The sequence below is a fragment of the Genypterus blacodes genome, unplaced genomic scaffold, assembly GCF_046128005.1.
Source record: "Genypterus blacodes isolate CSIRO-AG114 ecotype Tasmania unplaced genomic scaffold, CSIRO-AGI_Gbla_v1 ptg000048l_1, whole genome shotgun sequence".
Taxonomy (NCBI): Eukaryota; Metazoa; Chordata; class Actinopteri; order Ophidiiformes; family Ophidiidae; genus Genypterus; species Genypterus blacodes.
Window position 1 is genome coordinate 2,267,262 of NW_027466861.1, and position 19,377 is coordinate 2,286,638.

General features: G+C 45.3%; 4 protein-coding genes across 5 annotated transcripts; all 4 read left to right on the plus strand.

The window, feature by feature from the left end:
- Positions 1–1,111: 1,111 nt before the first annotated feature.
- Positions 1,112–2,242, plus strand: npvf (neuropeptide VF precursor). The gene is made up of 3 exons (XM_076149740.1): positions 1,112–1,267; positions 1,602–1,945; positions 2,107–2,242. The coding sequence occupies exons 1-3, from the start codon at positions 1,112–1,114 to the stop codon at positions 2,240–2,242; spliced, it is 636 nt and encodes a 211-aa protein (XP_076005855.1).
- A 3,029-nt stretch (positions 2,243–5,271) lies between these two features.
- On the plus strand, positions 5,272–7,180 carry LOC143000535 (cytochrome c iso-1/iso-2-like). Of its 2 annotated transcripts, none has more exons than XM_076149891.1 (3): positions 5,272–5,440; positions 5,809–6,034; positions 6,611–7,180. In XM_076149891.1, the coding sequence occupies exons 2-3, from the start codon at positions 5,866–5,868 to the stop codon at positions 6,754–6,756; spliced, it is 315 nt and encodes a 104-aa protein (XP_076006006.1). In that variant the 5' UTR covers positions 5,272–5,440; positions 5,809–5,865; the 3' UTR covers positions 6,757–7,180. The 2 variants fall into 2 exon arrangements, with proteins under 2 accessions (XP_076006006.1, XP_076006005.1); XM_076149890.1 differs by having other exon boundaries at positions 5,274–5,440; positions 5,857–6,034.
- Positions 7,181–8,306: 1,126 nt separating this feature from the next.
- LOC143000621 (uncharacterized) lies at positions 8,307–14,647 on the plus strand. Its single transcript, XM_076150008.1, has 17 exons — positions 8,307–8,409; positions 8,931–9,040; positions 9,126–9,245; positions 9,503–9,547; positions 9,690–9,716; positions 10,778–10,849; positions 10,939–11,001; positions 11,103–11,129; positions 11,221–11,265; positions 11,511–11,546; positions 11,633–11,713; positions 12,218–12,314; positions 12,420–12,562; positions 12,675–12,794; positions 12,909–13,038; positions 13,388–13,490; positions 13,881–14,647. The coding sequence occupies exons 1-17, from the start codon at positions 8,307–8,309 to the stop codon at positions 13,948–13,950; spliced, it is 1,392 nt and encodes a 463-aa protein (XP_076006123.1). The 3' UTR covers positions 13,951–14,647.
- Positions 14,648–15,155: 508 nt separating this feature from the next.
- Positions 15,156–17,989, plus strand: LOC143000609 (peptidyl-prolyl cis-trans isomerase FKBP14-like). Its single transcript, XM_076149995.1, has 4 exons — positions 15,156–15,530; positions 15,840–15,991; positions 16,386–16,513; positions 17,129–17,989. The coding sequence occupies exons 1-4, from the start codon at positions 15,337–15,339 to the stop codon at positions 17,285–17,287; spliced, it is 633 nt and encodes a 210-aa protein (XP_076006110.1). The 5' UTR covers positions 15,156–15,336; the 3' UTR covers positions 17,288–17,989.
- Positions 17,990–19,377: the final 1,388 nt, after the last annotated feature.

Consider the following 19,377-nt stretch of genomic DNA (forward strand, 5'->3'; position numbering starts at 1 on the left):
AGCTTCTTCCTCCTGTGGCAAACGGCAACAATGTGGATGTGGTGACGCAGGGATCAAATTAAAGTTCCCGGCGTGTTGCCGTTATCACCCCGTGCCTCACACCAGGCATTCCTCACATTCTGCCCCGCACACCAGCCAGTCGCCAGGTCACCTCCGTGCATGGACACACACACACACTCACACACACACGGGTGGCAGCGGGCAGAGCGGAGGAGGAGGAGGTGACGTCATCGCCGCACAAACAAGAGCGTCTGTTCATATCCAGGTAACACACCTGCTGATGCCCGTTATATATAATACAATAAGTTTGTGAGTTCTTTATGAGTTTTACCTTAATAAATGTTTATTTCTCTGCCTACACATCATTCTTCATAAATGCATCAATCTCCTTATAGTGTCACTTTTTAAAACTCCTTCTGTTCATCACTTCTCACTTCTGCTCAGTTGAAGCTGTTTGATGGGTAGCAATCTAACAACACAACACAACAGGAGAATTATTGTTGCTATAGCAACTGCTGCAAGTGACCTGTGGGGCTAAAGATTCAATACTTCACCTTTTTCGCTAAAATGCAGCATTCACATGAATAAGTTGAATATAAACTACTTTGTGTATTTTGATGAAGATGAAGATGGTTTCCTGTTTTGTTGTCTGACTGAACTTGATGTCCAGCTCTGGTCTGAAGATTGTGGGAGCAAAGCCTGTTTAAAGTCATTATACTGCTGTATAAACATCTGTGAATGAACCTGTGGATTAAATTTCATTTCATCTAATTAAACAGACGCTGTGCTTGTGATTAGCAAAGCTGATTCAACTCTTCGCTTCTATTCATATGATTCATTAAGAACCCTTTTTCTATTATTTCCCTTTTTCTTGTTCCATCCAATTAGGACATACGTGCTGCCTCTGAGCCGGATCATTACCGAGTCAGGAATGTGTTCACCTTTCAATGAGGCAGAGACAAAAGACATGTGCTGTGTGTGCTGTGTGTGTGTGTGTGTGTGTGTGTGTGTACATGTATGTGGGCGCCTCTATGGCAGGTGACGTATAATTTTTTAATAACAGAGGCCATGGTGGGCAGCAGCAGGACAGAAAGTGCCTGCTGCTGCCGACATGATGCCCACCGTCTTTCTGCTGCTGGCGCTGCTGGGAGGCTTTGGGGGAACGGCGGTCTCGGCGTCTGACCTTCAGGTCCACGGGAAAACGCTCCATAGCCAGAAATCTTTACTGCACAGCGACGACACGATGAGAGAACAGCTGCATGAACAGGTAAGAACGCAAAGGGTTGCTTTTATTCTACTGGGCTGATTTATGCTGTGTCTTCTAAACATGGATGCGTTAGATTTCATTTCTTCTCAGGCTTTGAGGTGTTAAATGATTCTTCCACTAAACTTAACTTTAGAAGAACATAAGAAGCTGGATCTTTCCTCTAGTTCCTGATCTACCAGGCTGAAGTTTGGGGGATTGTGTCTCATACACAGTACATGTAGTTTACATTCCAACATGAATGATTAGTAAATTAATGGAAGTTCCCTCCAGGCTCTGCTCACTGACCCTGCAGAGGATCCAGCCTGAGCTCAATCTCTCTCATTTCCGCTTCCAGAAAAAAAGCAAAATTCGCAGGATTTTGGATACTGAGAGCTTCAACATATACGTGATGCCCACCGCAGGCAGAATCAGCCTCCCGACCATCATCAAGCTCCACCCCCCCACCATCAAGCCCCTCCACAAGCATCCCAACATGCCAATGCGCTTTGGCCGACAGATGGAGGGCGGCGGCGACAGGTTGCCGTCTTCCACCGTAAACCTGCCGCAGAGGTTTGGCCGGTCGCGGACGGTGGTTCCAAAGTGCACCGGGTGCCAGAACGCGCCGCCTCAGATGTCCCAGAGGAACGGCCTGCTCTGGAGCCTTTTAAGGAATCTGGTCACCACACAGTCATTGAACCGGTATCTGCCTCACCTAATGACTGATTCCATCTTTAAAGTATTCATTCATCTGCATGTCAAAGTCCATTCGGTGTCCAGAGCCGAGTACCAAATCCTGACTTTGATGTAGATCCAGATTTGACCATGTGATTGATCCATTCTGTACATTCCCTTTCACACAGGTCTGACAATTTTGATTTGACCGGGAGTGCAGAGGAAGATTATGAAGATCTGCAGGGGAAAACGTCTGCAGAGATGAAGATGGCAGAGCTTGCAGGATTCGACTTACTGAGATCTGCTGTGGCGTCTTTTCTGTAAAGACAAAAGCCTCTGCGATAGGCCAAGATTGTAGTGGAAACACAATTTAAAACAATAAAAGTTTCACGTGAGCGACTTGTGTTGCTTCTGGATTATTTCCTCTGATCAGCGAGCACATACTTGATCATCACAGACTTATCAGTTAACAGATACAAATGCTGTAAATGTACTAATATGAAGGAAATATGGTGTTAGCTTTAATAAATTTTGATCAAAATCCCTATCTGCTGAAGTCTGTTAGTACACAGTGAAAGTTGAGACTCATCCAGGTAGTTACAAGTGTTTAAAATGTGCAGAAATGTTCATTAATTATGAAATCCACGCTGCACCATTTATACAACAGGCACGAAGGTTTGTCTGTACAACAACTGACCGCTAGAGGGAGACAAACCTGAGCTTATTGAGGAGAAAATATGCTCTCTATTCATTGATTTCCCGTATTTGGGCTAGTTCATTATTATTATTATCATTATTACACATAATGAGCTCAGTGTTATTAGATTCTATGTGGCATTTCGGTGGAGAATGGTTTAGTATAAGTAAGAGAATGATTAAAGCACATGAACTCAGTGGGTGAAGGACGCTTCATTGTTCATGTTGCTCATATTTATGGATTTCATATTTCAAAAAGTCAAAAGTCTTAAGAGTTCGTCTAAACTTTCAAGTCCCGTATCTACAAACACGTATGAGGGCACAGAAGAACCTGTTACTAAAGGTCACGACCTGTGCCTAGAGTTCACAGTGCCATCCACAGATCAATGTCATTGCTATCATGGTCCAAAAAACGTCAAAAAGTAAAAACAAATAAATAAAATATATACATACCCACGCGCAAATATAAAAGGTAGATAAATAGATCAGTAAACAATGTAATACCCTAAATACTCTCCAGCTTCACGCTACTTTAGTAATGTACCTGAGTGTTAAGGCCTCGTCTGAGTGAAATTACATTTATATATATATATAAATACCGCAGCTCACGATATTGAAACAATATTCATCTGTGTTTAACCACGCAACCCCTCTCACTCTGCCGTGTTCCACTCGTGCGGCCGTGCTCCTGCTCACCTACACCTGTCATCATCTATCCGTCCCCTTCCAAACACAAAGGAGAAGTATCCGCCGCCCCTTTATGCATTATATATCTCAAATGTGAAGTAAGAGCACTTCCAGAGTCGCTCTACAGTGATTTGTAACACATTCAAGGATTTACAGCTACTTTCCTTTATACCTAAACCCCCGACACCCCTCGCTCCTGCTCCTGCAAAGTGAAATGTGGGACAAACCGAGACACCGAGGGAGCGATTAAACTGCTTGTAGCCAATAGAGCGAGGCGCTTTATCCCGTCGGTAATTTCACTATGCAAGATTGAATGTCAGGCTGTGATTCACGGGACGCCTCATCTGCATTGCATGAGCACAAACTAAATCAAATTACGATTATAATCAACCACTGCGTTCGGAACAGGAACAGAGAAGGAGAGAGCGAGGAGAGGAGAGAACGTAAAGCGACCAGACGCTTCGGTGTTTACTGCAGTGTGGCCTCATCTGATTGGCTGACAGCTTTTCTGTGTTCATGCCCCATACAGTGAATTCTGTAAGCAACACCTGACACTAATGAGGCTCCAAAAACAGCACGCCGTACCTTTAGACGTCTTCTGTACCTGTAGAACCGTCAAGCAGGTCTTCTTCTCCAATTAGAGTGAAGATGAAGGTGAGGACCTGTATAATTAACACAGAGGACAACATGGGGTTTTATTATTGAACAATGAAAGCCCAGATCAAACAGAGCTTCTTTCACACTAATCACCTGCAGATACTGTTAAATATCTAAATATTCTAAATCTAAAGAGTAAAAACTGTTATTGTTGTGTTCTTTTACACGTCGCTAAACTTTTAAAGATTTTAGAGATTTCAGTGTTTAAAAAAAAAGCTAATGCTAAAAAAAAGCTAATGCTACGTCATAAAACCAGTTATGTCAACAAACTAATAAAGGGATGTTCTCTAATAAACCCTGACAAATAAAGTTCTTTGAGTGATGTCATACAAAATAAACCAAATGTACAAAAGTTATGTCATATTCATAACATTAGTAAACTCTACATTTTCACTTTATGAAACACCAGTCGCCCCCACCTATCTCTGGCTCTTACAGGCTCATTTACAACAAAACTGAAAAGTAGACTCACTTGCAGGGAGGTCATAGGTCAAAGGCAATGCAGTCAAGCAGAACATTCAGATGGCAGAAATTTCAAAGCCATGTAGAAGATCTGGTGAAGACTAAAAGAAGCTGGTCTGTATCTACAGGGGAAATGGGGATCAGGTGATACAAGTCAGCTGACAGGATGGAGAAAGGGAGAGAGGAGCTCATTAGAGACACCTGGTGGACAGGTGGAGAATGTCACCATCACTTCAGTCTTCCATATTTACTGTATTACTCGTTTTTAATATTTCAGTTCAGTTTTGCTTCAACTGAATGATATACGTGTCGATCCAAACAAATATATGAGCAGTGTTAAAGCATCAAACACCAAGAGCTGAAAAGAAACGTCAACAGTTAAGAACATTAACATAAACAAAGTAGAAGTAAACATGAGGGATGTGATTTGAAAGAGTTCAAACTCTGCTCAGGGCCTCAAACATGCTGGAAAATATACAATCTTTACTTTATGGTGGCTATTGTAAAGCTTCAATGGCTCATACACACTTAACACACCCACACCACAAACATACAAATATTTTCACTGATGGCAGCTTTACATTCACATTCAACAAAACCGGTCCTGGTGACACACACAGGTCCCACAGCCCGGCGATGGCACAGTGCCACATCTGGACTCGAAGTAATAAAGCATCAGAAACAACAGGAAGTACATAATTTAATTACAAATATAAATATTCCTAAATAATATGTTTGCTTTGTTACAGAATCTTTTTTTTGTTTAAATTATCTTGTGAATCACCTCTCTGGAGACTCTATGGGTGTGACACACATACACACATACACACACACGATTGGCACGCACTCATTACGCAAAGCGCCCTGAAGCAGCTTCAGCCGCGCCCCACAGAGTTGTGAGTTCAGATCCCGCTGTCACAACTTTCAGCCTCATAAGTTATAAACTTCAGTAGAGTTTGGAGCCGATTGATCGTCTTTTTTTCGCAAACACCGCCGCTGCTCCACCAAACCGCCTCACAGGTACACTCCAGCTTTTCTAACGTAGATGTAGTTGTTGTTTTTGTTTGTTTGTGGGACTAAAACACCGCGACTCGTTCTTCCATTCTGCAGTAATCAGCTTCATGTGTGCGGTGATGCGTTCAGTACTTTGTCTCACCGGGACGCGATGTTTCTGTCACGGAAACAAGCTTCTAGTTTGGTTTTTGCTCCTAAACTATGAGATTTCCTTTCAGGTTTGGGTAGAAAGTAAAGCTCCGCCCCTTAATATGAGGCAGAGGGGAAACAGAAACGAACACACACAATCTAACTGCAAGTATACTTCAGAAATGTACACTTAATTACCTCCCACCTGTGTGTGTGTGTGTGTGTGTGTGTGTGTGTGTGTAAAGTTGACCCCTCCTCCTCTTCACCCTCTTCATCCTCCTCTTCCTCTCCAGCTGCTCCTCATGGGCGACATCAAGAAAGGGAAGAAGGTTTTTGTCCAGAAATGCTCCCAGTGCCACACAGTGGAGGAGGGGGGGCGCCACAAGGTGGGGCCCAACCTGTGGGGCCTGTTCGGGAGGAAGACCGGCCAGGCCCCCGGGTACTCCTACACACAGGCCAACATCAGCAAGGGTGAGATCACGTGACGCGACAGCCGCCGACAATCAGACACAGACAGACGAGCGACACGTTGTCCATAGCAACGGGACGTACACATATAAAAGATACAACGTAAAGTAAATTTAAATGGACATAACCACAATTAATCTCAGGATAATCCAGATAATAATACAACAATCTCAATTTTTTTTAAGACATTTTTAAATCATATTTTTCTTTTTGCATTCCAGATCACAACAATCAAATATTTTCACTTGTGTATTGCTTATTTATTTAGTTTTTGGCTATGAATATAATGAATATAAGATAGATTTTGTCCATTTTTCTATATTTGCTCATTTCCTTTCATTTTCAGCTGTAACAGGCTGATGTTTAGATCGTCTCTGTATTGTCTCTGTATCTACTGTATATACAGTATGTGAGCAGTAAACATGCAGCTGCTTTGCTTCGTATCTTAAAGCCGCAGGTCTGAACAGGCAGAGTGGCAGATTCCTGCTCTGCTCTGACATGAAAGCCTCATTTCACCTTAAGATGCAAACCTGACATGCATATATCTATATACTGTGTGTGTGTGTGTGTGTTTCCCAGGTATCATCTGGGATGAAGAAACTCTGATGATTTACCTTCAAAGCCCGAAGAAATACATTCCTGGAACCAAGATGATCTTCTCTGGGATAAGAAAGAAAAAGGAGCGGCAGGATATTATAGCTTATCTAAAAGACTCTACCTCCTGATCACACACACACACACACACACCTGTGGTCACAAACATACATTTTTAGAAAAACAGAGGTTAAGGGGACGTTGTGGTTCACATTATAGATTGTTTTTACACGTATGACTGCTTTAGTTTGCATCTTTCTGCTCTGTAGTTTACACACACACACACGGTGCTTTGTTATTTACCTTACACTCACACACATCTTGTACAGACTTGTGCGCTGTGCTGTACTGTTATTTAAGCATGCCTGTCATTGTGTACTATGTTTACCTGCTAAGCAGCTGTGTTCTCTTTTGTTTCCTTCACACTGAAGTGTTTACTTGTTTTTTTAAGGCCTCTGTGTGTTTCAGGCTTTTAGCTGCGCACATTTAAAATGTATGTTGAAATTGATTTGGTTTGTATTTTTCTATACTGTCAATAAACGTCATTTCTGGGACTGAATTTCTTGGTTAATTCTACATAAACTGAGCGATCCCTGTGTCTATAGCTTACAATGTTATATTACACGAGGCAAAATGTTACTGTTCTCTTCTGCTTTTCATTAATAAGCTTCCAATCACTTTGATCTATTAATCAAATGGATAGAAAAGCGTAATTGCTGTTCTAGAGAGAGTGTATGAGTCAGATTGGCCAGCGTGTAAAGGATAAATGTCTGCCCAGCTTTCACCCTGACATATCCAGCAGGTGGCGCCATTACACAGCAGACACCATCGACACGGAAGGGAAACGTGCCAGCTGAGTGTGAGGTGTCACTGTGTTCAATCAGCTTCACTTCTCTCTATCGATCACACAACAACCAGCGCCGGGCATCGATCACGGTGTTGCTCGGTTATCTTCCTCTCTTCCTCTTCCTCTCCTCCTCCGCCGGTCCTCCCTCATCCTCATCCCCCCCTCCCTTACTATTGTGTTTTGCAAAGAGAAGACGCGGAGGTCGATAAGTGGATCAAATTGATAGAGGAGCTACAGTCTGCAGGAGCACACACACGCACACGCACACACACACACACACACACACACACACACACACACACACACACACACACACACACACACACACATATATACACACACACCGCGCGTTTTGATCAGAGCCGAGAGGAGCAGCAAGCAGCCAGCGGGGCGGAGAGGTAAGAGAGTCCGCGCGTAAAGATCCACGGAGGCGGGAGGATGTTCGATTCGGTGCGAGATGGTGACGGGCTGGTGTGTGTGTGTGTGTGATCACGTATGGTCGGTATGGATGCGGAATGTTCCCCCCGCCGTTTGTGTGTGTGTGTGTGTGTGTGTGTATTTGCTATATGTTGTTATGGTGTTATGTGACCCCCCCTCCTCCCTCCAGCAGTCTAATTCTGGCCCGGGGGGTTAAAGTGGGAGGGAGACTGACAGCGGTGTCTGCATCTGCTGCTGCAGTGTGTGTAGAGCTCCAACAAGTTTTATGATAAGAGAGAGAGCGAGAGAGAGAGAGAGAGAGAGAGAGAGAGAGAGAGAGAGAGAGAGAGAGAGTGACAGCTGCCGCCTCAGGACAGTGTGTGTGTTGTGTATATTAGCAGAAGGTGAACCAGCAGAATGGAGCTGCTCAGGATCGCTGTGTCCCTCCACGTCCTTTTGTGTCCCGCCTGGACTCTGTCCCACTACCCCTATGTGGACAGCATCCTCTCGGCCCACTCAGGTACGTGGTGTGTGTGTGTGTGTGTGTGTGTGTGTGTGTGTGTGTGTGTGTGTGTGTGTGTGTTACAGGATTAGCGCATTATGGTGCTTGACTGTTGCATAAATGATCTGACCATGATGGTCACATGTTGCATGGATACACACTTCTCACCTCTACTGATGAATAACTCATACAGGGGACACCAAACACACACACACACACACACACACACACTTCCATTCTTTTACTCGACTCAATTATTAACATTCATCAGTTACTCCAATGTCAATAATTTATGCATAATGGTGTTTACTGCCACACCTTCATCCCCTTCACCACCTTCACCACTTTCATCAATCTTCCTAATGAACATAGTTTTTACTTTATCCATTTATATTCCATACATTTTCTTGCTGTTAAATTGTATGTGTGTATGTGTGTGCGCGTGCGTGCGTGCGTGCGTGCGTGCGTGCGTGCGTGCGTGTGTGTGTCACTCAAAGTGTGTTACCTGCACAGATGATCACTGTCTGTCTTCCTCTCAGCCCTCAGGTTGCCCGATGAGGCAATCATGTTTGAGCCCTGCTGTCTGATGTCGCCGCCACCGCCGCCTTTCTTCCCTCCGCCGCCAAAGCTGTGGAAGCGCGGGAGCTCTGTAAGCACCCCCACACACACACATGTACGTGCTCAGTATGCCACTGCTTCAACAATTACACTCTTTTGTGTTTGTGTGTTTGAAGGATGTTGTCAGTTTGTTAGAGCCTGGTGTGTCTGGAGGAGATGAAGGGCAAAGACATAAAGCCGGGACTCCAGGTTGTGCTCCTGGACCTGCAGGACCTCCAGGACCCCCTGGGGGTGAGGTAAGACATGATCAGGGGTCATGGACTGGAAAAGTTTGTTGATTTAACCATGAAAACATCACACTGCATCGTTTTCATCAATAGAATGACACTTATTCATATTCCACTGGTATGTTTGTGGTCCCCCGCTCCAGCCGGGGGCCTAGAGTGTGGTCTTCACCTTTGACCCCTCGAGCTGCGGCCAAATGACCTGTTTAGCATCGATGTTTGTAGAAATGAAATCTCTGTGGCTGCTTCAATTCAGTCTCATTTTTCAGGGTCACACTGGATTGCCCGGAATACGAGGACCAAAAGGAGAGAAGGTGTGTGTGTGTGTGTCTTGTCTGTTTTATGCAATGTCACTAATCACGTTTGCTATCAGAAGTATTTGTGTTTGTGTCCTTGCTTCCTTCTCTGCTCTAATGAGCACCAACGTCTCCTCTGCCCTCATTTGTCCTCCTGCAGGGAGAAATTGGACGTCCGGGGTCAAAGGTGAGCCTCTCCTCCCCTCCCGCCCCTCCCTCTCTCCCGCTCCCTCGGACGTCCTTGGAATAATGGGATCTCTCCCTCTCTCCCTCTATCCATCTTCAATCTCTGTGATGTGATTTGTCTATTGATGGGCTCAGAGTTTCCTCCGCAGCTGCTAAATGGGTCACGCTACATTACACTCACTAGCTTGAGCTCATCCTTGGATGTCTCCCATCATCCTCCTTCGCCCTCTTCCTCTCCTTCCCTCTCTCCTCCTCCTCCTCCTCCTCTCCTGGCTCCATTAGCCCTCGTCGTACTGGAGTCCAGTCTTGCTGATCCAGCCTATCGTTCTACTCCTGCACTCTAATCTCCCTAAGTGCTTCTGCTCTCAGTGATAAATGGCTCCGTGCAGCAGCAGCAGTGGCAGCAGCAGCAGCAGCAGGTCCGCCATGTCTTCGCAGGCTGCCGTCTTTTAACGACGTGCAGCTAAATGAGAGTGCGTCGCTTCCAGCATGGCGGGCAGCTTTGGGACGCTCGTACAGGTGCTGCTGCTGCCGTGAGACGCCAGGTTACCATGTTGTAGATTTATATAGAGCAAGACAGATGAGCGGTTTATTCCTGTTCGACAATTAGCAAACCTCAGCGGCCGTCTCCACCGTTTTGTCCTCTGTCGTGTCTCATTAGGACGTCGACTGTTTACAGGCTGCTCGTGGACCTTTATTTAACCTGATGAGTTCCACCGCCAGCAGAAGTTATTTTAAGGGGAAATAAAGTCAAGAGAGGGGCATCATGACAAACTTTGACTTTTACACTGTCCGCATATTTGTTGGAAGGAAAAAAGGAGCTCACAGTCAGCATCACATATAATACATGTTTTTTGTCCAGGCAGACTCACGTTAATAATTCTGGATTTTTGATTTAGCAGGCAAAAACTCACACTTTACACTCAAGTAAGTCCACTTGGTCTGAAAATGGTTAAACTTGATTGAAGTTCATCTAAAAACAGAACAGATTTCCTAATCAAGTCGCTTCGAAATCACAAATCAAACCTGCAGATTTCTCACCAGCTTTCGCGTTGCTTTCAGGGTCGCACAGGAGCTCCAGGTCTCCCAGGGAAACAAGGCCTGGCAGGATGGCCTGGTGCGGATGGAGCTAAGGTACGGTGACCTTGATGCTGTATGATGTCTGTATGGTGGGACTCTCTCAGCACCAAACCAGATCAAACCCGAATCTGTTTCTCTGTTAGGGGGAGAAAGGAGATTCAGGACTCATGGGGTTACCAGGACTGAGGGGACCACCGGGGTCAAAGGTTAGCCACACATTAGCAACATTGGTGTATATATATAATGATTGAAACAGGCACAATATGTTTGTTTTGACCTGATTATTGTTGTATTTCTGTCTTCTCAGGGTTTGTCTGGTTACAAAGGAGAGAAGGTAAACTCTTGTCTTCCTACGGCTTCGCAAGGATTCACCTGCTTTATCCTGTGTTTGACCCTTCCTGTCTCTTATCTTATTTGTCCCAAAGGGAGCCCGCGGTGACTCTGGAGTGACAGGTCCAAAGGGTGATAAGGTTGGTGGAGAACTTTTTCTCTAATGCTACTTAAAGCTTCATTTTGTCCGTAATCGTCTCATCTGCTGACTTGTAAGAGGAGTCGGCTTGATTCGATGTGTCAGCTTCTTCTTTGGGGCCTTGGCTCACACTCTTAACAAGGGCAGGATTAAATTAACCCTAAACTTTATGAACCCCTGTTCCGGTGAGATAATGACTTTCACCTTCCTCACTTCTCGCCTCTAATCTTCTCTGTCTGGATTTAGGGCTCCATTGGTCTGTCGGGGATGCTTGGTCAGAAGGTATGGCTAATTAAATGACAGAAAAGTTAAGAGAGAAATTTGAATAAAAAAAAGGCGTGTGTTCATTGACTGCTCTCATCTCCTAGGGTGAGCAGGGACCAAAGGGAGAGTCAGGAGTGGCAGGGAAGAGGGGACCCACCGGACGACCAGGAAAGAGAGGGAAACAGGTGAGCAAAGTGAGAGTGGAGGAGGAGGAAGGCGGGTGCAGCGAGGGTTATGTTGGCTCTGCTGGGAATCGCCCGCTGGCATCTCATCTTCCTCACATTTCATCCTCATCCTCACATGGCCCACTTTTACACACCGGCACTATTTAACCCCGGTGTTGAACACTGGCGCCAGCTAATTCAGTCACTCAAGCCTTATTTCCAGGTCTAAGTTTAGACTGTGCAGCCTTTGGCATCTTAGATCTTCTGAGTGTACACATGTGTATAAATATAAACACACACACACAGCCCCCCACACACACACACACACACACACACACACACACACACACACACACCCACACACACACACACACACGTGCATGGACGTACACACACTTTTCCGGTGGACTGGAATATCCATGGAATGCACAAGTGGCGGTGCCATGTAGGTCACCTTCAGTGTGTATATTTGTGTGTGTGTGTGTGTGCCTGTCCTAATAATGGGGTGCTGTCTGATATCTGCAGGGTATGAAAGGCCATTATGGAGCAGCAGGAGTCATGGGCCCCCCAGGACCCCAGGGTGCTCATGGCCACCCTGGGCCACCTGGTATACCTGCGGCAGGTAACACACACACACACACACACATACACACACACACAGGCTCAGTATGATGCAGGTATTGTGTGTTGATCGCGGTCCCTGTAATGCACGTCTTGTTTTTTTCAGGCCTCTATCTAGTCGGGGAAAAGGGAGAGAAAGGTCCACCGGGACCGCAGGGTCAGTGTGAGTGTGAGCCCCCTCTTCCTGGGGCTAACAACGCCCCGTTTGGAAGCTACACCCAGCGAGGGGGAGCCAGCAAAGTCCCTGCGGTAAGACTTCATCAACCAAAACTGCCTTCTTCAGAACATCAACGCCCAAAAGTCATGTAGGACAAAACAGAATGAACCAAGTCTAACTCCTTTCTGTCTGTATTGTGTGTAGATATTTGTGGTGAACAGTGAGGAGGAGATGGCTGGTCTACATATAGATTACTCCATAGCATTCAGGAAGGACCAGAGGGTGCTGTTCTTCAGAGATAAAGATGGATGGAAGCCGATACAGGTACTGCAAACAACTGCAGGGGGGAACATTCTTGTTTATGCTGAAAGAAGCATTACAAATGTATCAACCAGCACCTGCCACGTTCTAACTCTGTGTTTCTATCTGCTGTTGTAGCCCTACCAGCAGTTCCAGTCCACAGAGAAGGTCCCAGAGAGAGTGGGCAAGTGTGGAGACGGGAAGGTGCAGGCCGAGCACAGCGAGGAGTGCGACGACGGCAACCAGATTGTCACAGATGCCTGTCTCAGTGAGTCGCATGCTGCTCAAGGCTCACACACACACACACACCCACACCCACACCCACACCCACACACACACACACTGCAGGCGGAATAGGTACAGCACAGCACAGAGCCACGTGGTGTGCAGTGTAGAACTTTCTTTTCAACTCCATTAATCTCTGCCTCTTGTTGTTGTGCCAAGCTATCTCTCTCTCTCTCTCTCTCTCTCTCTCTTTGCGTTCAATTAAATTAGCTAGAAAATGCTGTATTGGCATGACTGAAACACGTAGGAGTGCCAAAGCAATTAGTAATGTCTGTCCTCTCCTCTTCCCTTCTCTTCCCTCTCTATCTCTGATGAAACATCCATCGCTTCAGATTGTAAGTGGGCGTACTGTGGCGACGGCTACCGGCACGAAGGCATGGAGGAGTGTGACGGAAAGGACTTTGGATATCAGACCTGCAAATCTTATCTTCCCGGGTATGAGCACCGGAAGCTTTCATTCAGTGGGACGAGTCGCCACTTTGTGATACTGGCCACATACATACTGTAGCTCTCCAGCAGTGCAACGCTTAATGTATCTTCTGGATCAAATTCTTGCAATCTGATGTGAGAAGGCACCCAGAAGTTAGGAAGGGAGAGTAATCCATGACAAAAACACAGGTGTCTCAGGGTCAAAGGTCAAAAGAAAACACTTTGTGAGATGAAAAGGGTCCACATTGTAATTGTCTGTAATCTATCTTAGAACTTTAAGTAGAGGAGCCTATATACTCCCCATTACACTAAAACAACATCAGGGACCTAGTTTGTATATTATTCCCCCTGTTGTCTCTTAAAAACACATAAATCTCTGTTGTGCATCTGTTGCAGATCGTTCGGGCAGCTCCGATGCACCGACTCCTGCATCATCGATTCCACCGGCTGCAAATACTTCACCTGAGCTGGACAGAGAAGTGGCACCGTTGCGTTTGCAGTTCTTCCCTCTGCTGATGGGGCTTTCGCTTCAGATTTACAGAAGCTTCCCCGCCCCTCCCTCCTACAAAAGCTAACAGGCAGACTGAGGGACTACTAAAGTGGGTAAGGTGTTGTGTTCTGAGCCGTGGGAGTCACATTTCACTTGAAGGTTTAATGACTTTGTTAGCCTGAGGAAAGCGGCTCCTTGCTACCGTCACACCATCGGCTGCAGCACTGTTATGGACACTGGCGGAGGTGGGAACAACTTAACAAAGATTGTATCACATTATGTATTTACAAAGTGTATGACTTGCTGACTGTTATTGCAGAAATAAGCTGTGTTTTAACATTAAGAGGTGCCTTTCCAAAGAGGCTGTAATTATTATTATACTATCTAGTGTAGTATGCCAATCAGGGGTGTGTACATGTGTTTATGCCTGTGCAATATATCATAAAAATGTGTATTTATGTATGAAGTGCCAATGCTGTGTTGTTGCATGTACTGTATGTGTGTCTCCATGCACAGCACAAAGCTTTCATGTCCATATGTTTATCCTTAACCAAACGTGTGACCTCCTCAGGCGACAGCTGTATCTACGCTACCCGACAGACTCAGAATGAATGTCAAACTTGTAAGAATTCACAGTGTTATTGCTGCAGCATGAATAAAATGCTCCATTCCATCAACGCCACAGAAAAATACGAGGCGGTAATCTGCCAGCATGTGTGTAAACATAAAGAATCTGTACAGTGACCGATAGACTAATAAAGATTACACTTCAGAATTCTCCATGACTACAGTTCATATCTATTTAACCAGAATAATAGCCGTAATATTCTACTACAATCAATGTCTTAGGTCTGTTATACACAGCTTACTTAAATACCAATCAATTCAATATCAATTACAAACTTTCTACTTGTATGTTGTTTTTCATTGCTCTGTTATTATCTTATTATTGTATTACATGTCTAAATTATTGATTTCATTTTTATTTTTTGTAGTAATAGTGATAGTAGTAGAATTATTTATTTTTTATGGTTGTTTTTGGTGTTAATAGTAGTATTAGTTTAAAAATACTATTTATTGAACGCCCCAAATGGGTTAGTGTGAGGGGGAGTGGCTATGGGCGTGGTTTAGCAGGGGAAGCAGCCAATCAAAGAATTACTTCCTGCAACAACATTCTGATGAGACATCACTGCCACGTTGAGCATCTAGCGCGCGCCTCCTGTTGCTGTTACGCAGCGTTTACGCAGAATTAAACCTGACAAACTGTGTGAGTGTGTGTGCTTAGTTTTCTCATCGTCTGCAGGTTTTCCGCAGTGAGTGTGTGTGCCAGTTGCGTGTGTGTGAGTGAGTGAGTGTGTGAGCATGTTGCTGAGCGCGCTGAGCTGGCTGAGCTCCTCTCTGCTCGTGTGTGTGTGCGGGGGGAAGCTGCCTGAGTCGGAGGTGACCGTGGAGGTCCTGCACCGACCCTTCATCTGCCGCCGCACCTCCAAGTACGGAGACATCCTGCTGGTCCACCACCAGGGCCTCTTCCAGAACGGAACCGCGTTTCACAACAGGTACGGAACCGCCGACAGCAAAGGGTACTGGGCGGGATGTGTGTGTGTGTGTGTGTGTGTGTGCTCATTCATTAGGTATTACTGGAGATATACACGCATACACACTCAAGTTTGGTGTTTAGACACCCTAAACAAGATGTTATGGTTCATGTCCTTCATGTCCTCATTTTTGTAGTCATTCTCAGAACTACTGGTTGGACTTAATTAGAACATCTGGAGAACTTCCTCTGTCAGTCTTGTTTAGGTATCAACCTCCAGCAACCATATACTGTATAGAACATCCACCCCGTGTCTCTGTCTGTCCTCCAGCCGCACTGAAGGGGACCAGCAGCCCATGTGGTTCACGCTGGGCATCAGGGAGGTGATCGTAGGCTGGGACAAGGGCCTGCAGGACATGTGTGCTGGAGAGAAGAGGAAGCTCGTCGTTCCCCCGGCGCTGGCCTATGGGAAGGAGGGGACAGGTGCTCCAGCTGTGTCCACGTGCATGTTAACAACACGCATGTGGCTTTACACACACACACACACACGTATGATGCATGATTGAAGGTGAACCTGTCTTGTTTTGAATGGTGTTCTAGGACTCCCTGCACTGAATGAAGGGCTCACACACTAACTTTAGTCCACCTTTCCTCAACACGGAGCATGCCAGCAATGTGCTTTGTCCTGGTAAGCATACACCCAACTAACCATTGCTATGGCAACAAACACCAGAACAACTTAACGCAACACCAGCACGTTAGCCTCTCATTAGTACTCACTCAGAAGTTCCTCGCTGAATCCACTAACCAATGAAGTCATCACCCGGTCTCACCTGTATATGACCTCTGACCTGTCTGTATTGCCTCTGCGGCACAGGTAAGATCCCGCCTGAGAGCACCCTGACCTTCATCATCGAGGTGCTGGAGATCAGGAACGGGCCCCGGTCTCACGAGTCCTTCCAGGAGATGGACCTCAACGATGACTGGAAGCTGTCCAGGCAGGAGGTGAAGACAGCTTAGATGTGACCTCAACTCAGGGTCTGCGTCATCCTGAGTAACACACATGTTCCACCTGGTCCCTGCTCTGCACACACACATACACACCTGGTTAGCTGATGCACGTTCACCTGATCAGCAGCTGGTGCCTCTTAGATCTTAATTGTCCTAACACACCTGAGCAGCAGACAAATGGATGTAAAAGGGGGAGGAGCCTTCAGGTTGATGAGTCTTACTGACATGATAGGACTTGGATCTTATTATAAACTGGGATGGGTAGACTTTCATTAACAATAAGTAATAAATGAATAATGGGGTTCTTTATTTCATTGGAGAAGATCAGTCAGCCAAACGCAGGAGGAAGAAGAAATTAAGATACAGAGACAATCAAAGTTTTTTTAAGGTTTTATCGTCTGCACATCACACTCTGACTCAGCTGTTTATCTTGAGCTCAGTTTAACTTTCTGAAACTGAGAGCGAGGAATGTCTGGCGTTTCCTGAAACTTTGTCTCCTGTGGGTTGACATCCTTTTTTTGATTGATTCCGAGATTCTCCCATTTCCTGTTTCCTCACATCAGTCTCCTCCTCTCCCCGCCCCTCCCCTCCCCTCTTTGGTCCCATCAGGTGAAACAGTACCTGAGGAAGGAGTTTGAGCGTCACGGCTACTCGCCCAACGACACCCTACACGAGAACATGGTGGAGGATATCTTCACCAAAGAGGACGAGAACAAAGACGGCTTCATCTCGTCAAGGGAGTTCACTTACAAACACGACGAGCTTTAAAAAGTCTTTGGCTCGCCCCCGCCGTCCTCTTTAGCTTCCATCACTCAAGGGGAAAACACTAAAGCGGGAAGTCACAAATGGTTTATTGGCAGGAGACTCTCAGGTTACATTTGGAGCGTGTGTGTGTGTGTGTGTGTTGATACTTGGAGAAATGTCAGCTTTCAAGATGACTGCATTGTGTGTGTGTGTTAATGGTAAACAATCGTTTTTGCTCCATTTAGCACTGTCAGCTTCATTTCACCCTTTTGTATTTCATAACCTAAGACCAAAGAAACATGTTTTCACTCAGGCTGAGTAGCAGTTATCCGTGTGAGCTTGTGAGTTTAGCACAGAACAAGTTTCGGGTTGCGGTGACAGTTAATCAGCCCGTGCAGATCATTGTGTGTCAAGTGTGAGTGAGGAATGGCCCCCCAAGTGAAATATAACGACAGGAAGCTGTGCCCGGGTTCATGTCGTGGTTAAATGAAACAAATTGAACTTCACTGTATCTCTCCAAGATATACAATCTAGATTAGGCACTTTGTAGTCAAACAGGGCGAGTTAATTGCATCTTTTCTATGTAACAAAGCGCTCCAGGCTGAGTTCATATCTTTAGTCAAACCAGATTCCAGACCGTCTCGTTTCATAAGCTTCTGTAGTGAGCTGACTTGAACACAGACCAAGACCAAACTCTCTCAAACTGTAGACTTTTGCAAATAAAAGGACTTTTTAAACAAACCCTCCAAAATACTGTGGTTTATTTATTTGGTTGTTGCACTCGCAAACACTTCCCATGTTGTACCAGCAGGTGGCGCCACATACACAGGAGTTGATATTGGACATCACACAGTGGGGACAGAAACAGTACAGCTCAATTTAGAATTCACACACACTCAAACACACTGCCATACTACTTTTTTTGCTTATAAAAACACAAAATAAACACAGAGAAGCACCAATGAGCGACGATGATGATGATGTGTGAACCGTGTAGGTGAGCAGGTGACCCAGCCAGAGGACGTCGCTCCCTGCTGTTATTGGCCATGCAGATCGCCGGATCCACAACAAAAACATGTCTGAACATTTTAGCGTTGCCTTGGAGACACTGTAAGGTATTGGGGGCGCGTATTTTAAACACGCGTGTAAAACATCTGCACCAGCATCTTAATGAGTATCCTCTGCAGTAACATGGTAGTTATAGAGAGGGGCTCTGTAATCACACACACACACACACACACACACACACACACACACACACACACACACACACACACACACACACACACACACACACACACACACACACACACACACACACACACACACACACACACACACACACACACACACACATTTCTCAGGGCATAGTTGATGGCGCCTTTACACCGCCTTTACACAATACAGGGATTCTTTTTAAGGACGATTGCGTGACAAACTACAGTGACAGACTAGGACGAAGGCCACTGGCATTGTTTGTTTTGTAAGTTGCAGCATTCTGGAGATATTTGATTCCCTCACCAGGTCCATACGCCTCTGAATGGAACCTGCAGGAGAGCTGTTTTAAGGTAAAGTGACCTGAAATGCACAAATATAGAAGTATATTCTAATTTTAGATTTTTGTACAGCTGCAGCTGCACGTTTCTGTGCAAAGACTGTTTTTCTCCATAAACGAGTGTTAGAATACCTTAAGAACACACTAAGACTTAAGCTGTATTTATGATCTATAAGGTATTTTTGGATGCAGACTAGATTTGAGGGTCAGAATTTGGTTCCATTCTGCAAAAGGAGATAATGTATGGGTATTTAAGGGTTAAAGAGGTTTACCAGCTTCAATCTGCATGTTTACAAACAGCTGACAGCATAGCAGGACTGATCATTACATTAAGTCAATGTATTACTGATCAGTTATTAATATGATACAGTATATAAAAGTGAAATGGTACAAAGTATATTTAAATTAAAGGATCAAGTTGTTTATCTATTGGAAGACATTGGATCATGCGTGTGTGTGTGTGTGGGTGTGTGTAGAGTCGCGAAAGAGAGAGACAGCAGCCCTCCTCTCACACACATTCAAAACATTCCACACTGGAAAAGGTCAGAGGTCACATAGT

What these genes read in the sequence shown, in the direction of transcription:
- npvf (XM_076149740.1), top strand. Translation starts at nt 1,112, where the DNA reads ATGATGCCCACCGTCTTTCTGCTGCTGGCGCTGCTGGGAGGCTTTGGG. An exon ending in GAGAACAGCTGCATGAACAG is followed by an intron (nt 1,268 to 1,601) that starts GTAAGAACGCAA and finishes TTCCGCTTCCAG; the next exon opens with AAAAAAAGCAAAATTCGCAG. An exon ending in ACCACACAGTCATTGAACCG is followed by an intron (nt 1,946 to 2,106) that starts GTATCTGCCTCA and finishes CCTTTCACACAG; the next exon opens with GTCTGACAATTTTGATTTGA.
- LOC143000609 (XM_076149995.1), top strand. Translation starts at nt 15,337, where the DNA reads ATGTTGCTGAGCGCGCTGAGCTGGCTGAGCTCCTCTCTGCTCGTGTGT. An exon ending in GGAACCGCGTTTCACAACAG is followed by an intron (nt 15,531 to 15,839) that starts GTACGGAACCGC and finishes TCTGTCCTCCAG; the next exon opens with CCGCACTGAAGGGGACCAGC. An exon ending in CTATGGGAAGGAGGGGACAG is followed by an intron (nt 15,992 to 16,385) that starts GTGCTCCAGCTG and finishes TCTGCGGCACAG; the next exon opens with GTAAGATCCCGCCTGAGAGC.
- LOC143000535 (XM_076149891.1), top strand. Translation starts at nt 5,866, where the DNA reads ATGGGCGACATCAAGAAAGGGAAGAAGGTTTTTGTCCAGAAATGCTCC. An exon ending in ACAGGCCAACATCAGCAAGG is followed by an intron (nt 6,035 to 6,610) that starts GTGAGATCACGT and finishes TGTGTTTCCCAG; the next exon opens with GTATCATCTGGGATGAAGAA.
- LOC143000621 (XM_076150008.1), top strand. Translation starts at nt 8,307, where the DNA reads ATGGAGCTGCTCAGGATCGCTGTGTCCCTCCACGTCCTTTTGTGTCCC. An exon ending in CAGGACCCCCTGGGGGTGAG is followed by an intron (nt 9,246 to 9,502) that starts GTAAGACATGAT and finishes CTCATTTTTCAG; the next exon opens with GGTCACACTGGATTGCCCGG. An exon ending in CTGGTTACAAAGGAGAGAAG is followed by an intron (nt 11,130 to 11,220) that starts GTAAACTCTTGT and finishes TTTGTCCCAAAG; the next exon opens with GGAGCCCGCGGTGACTCTGG.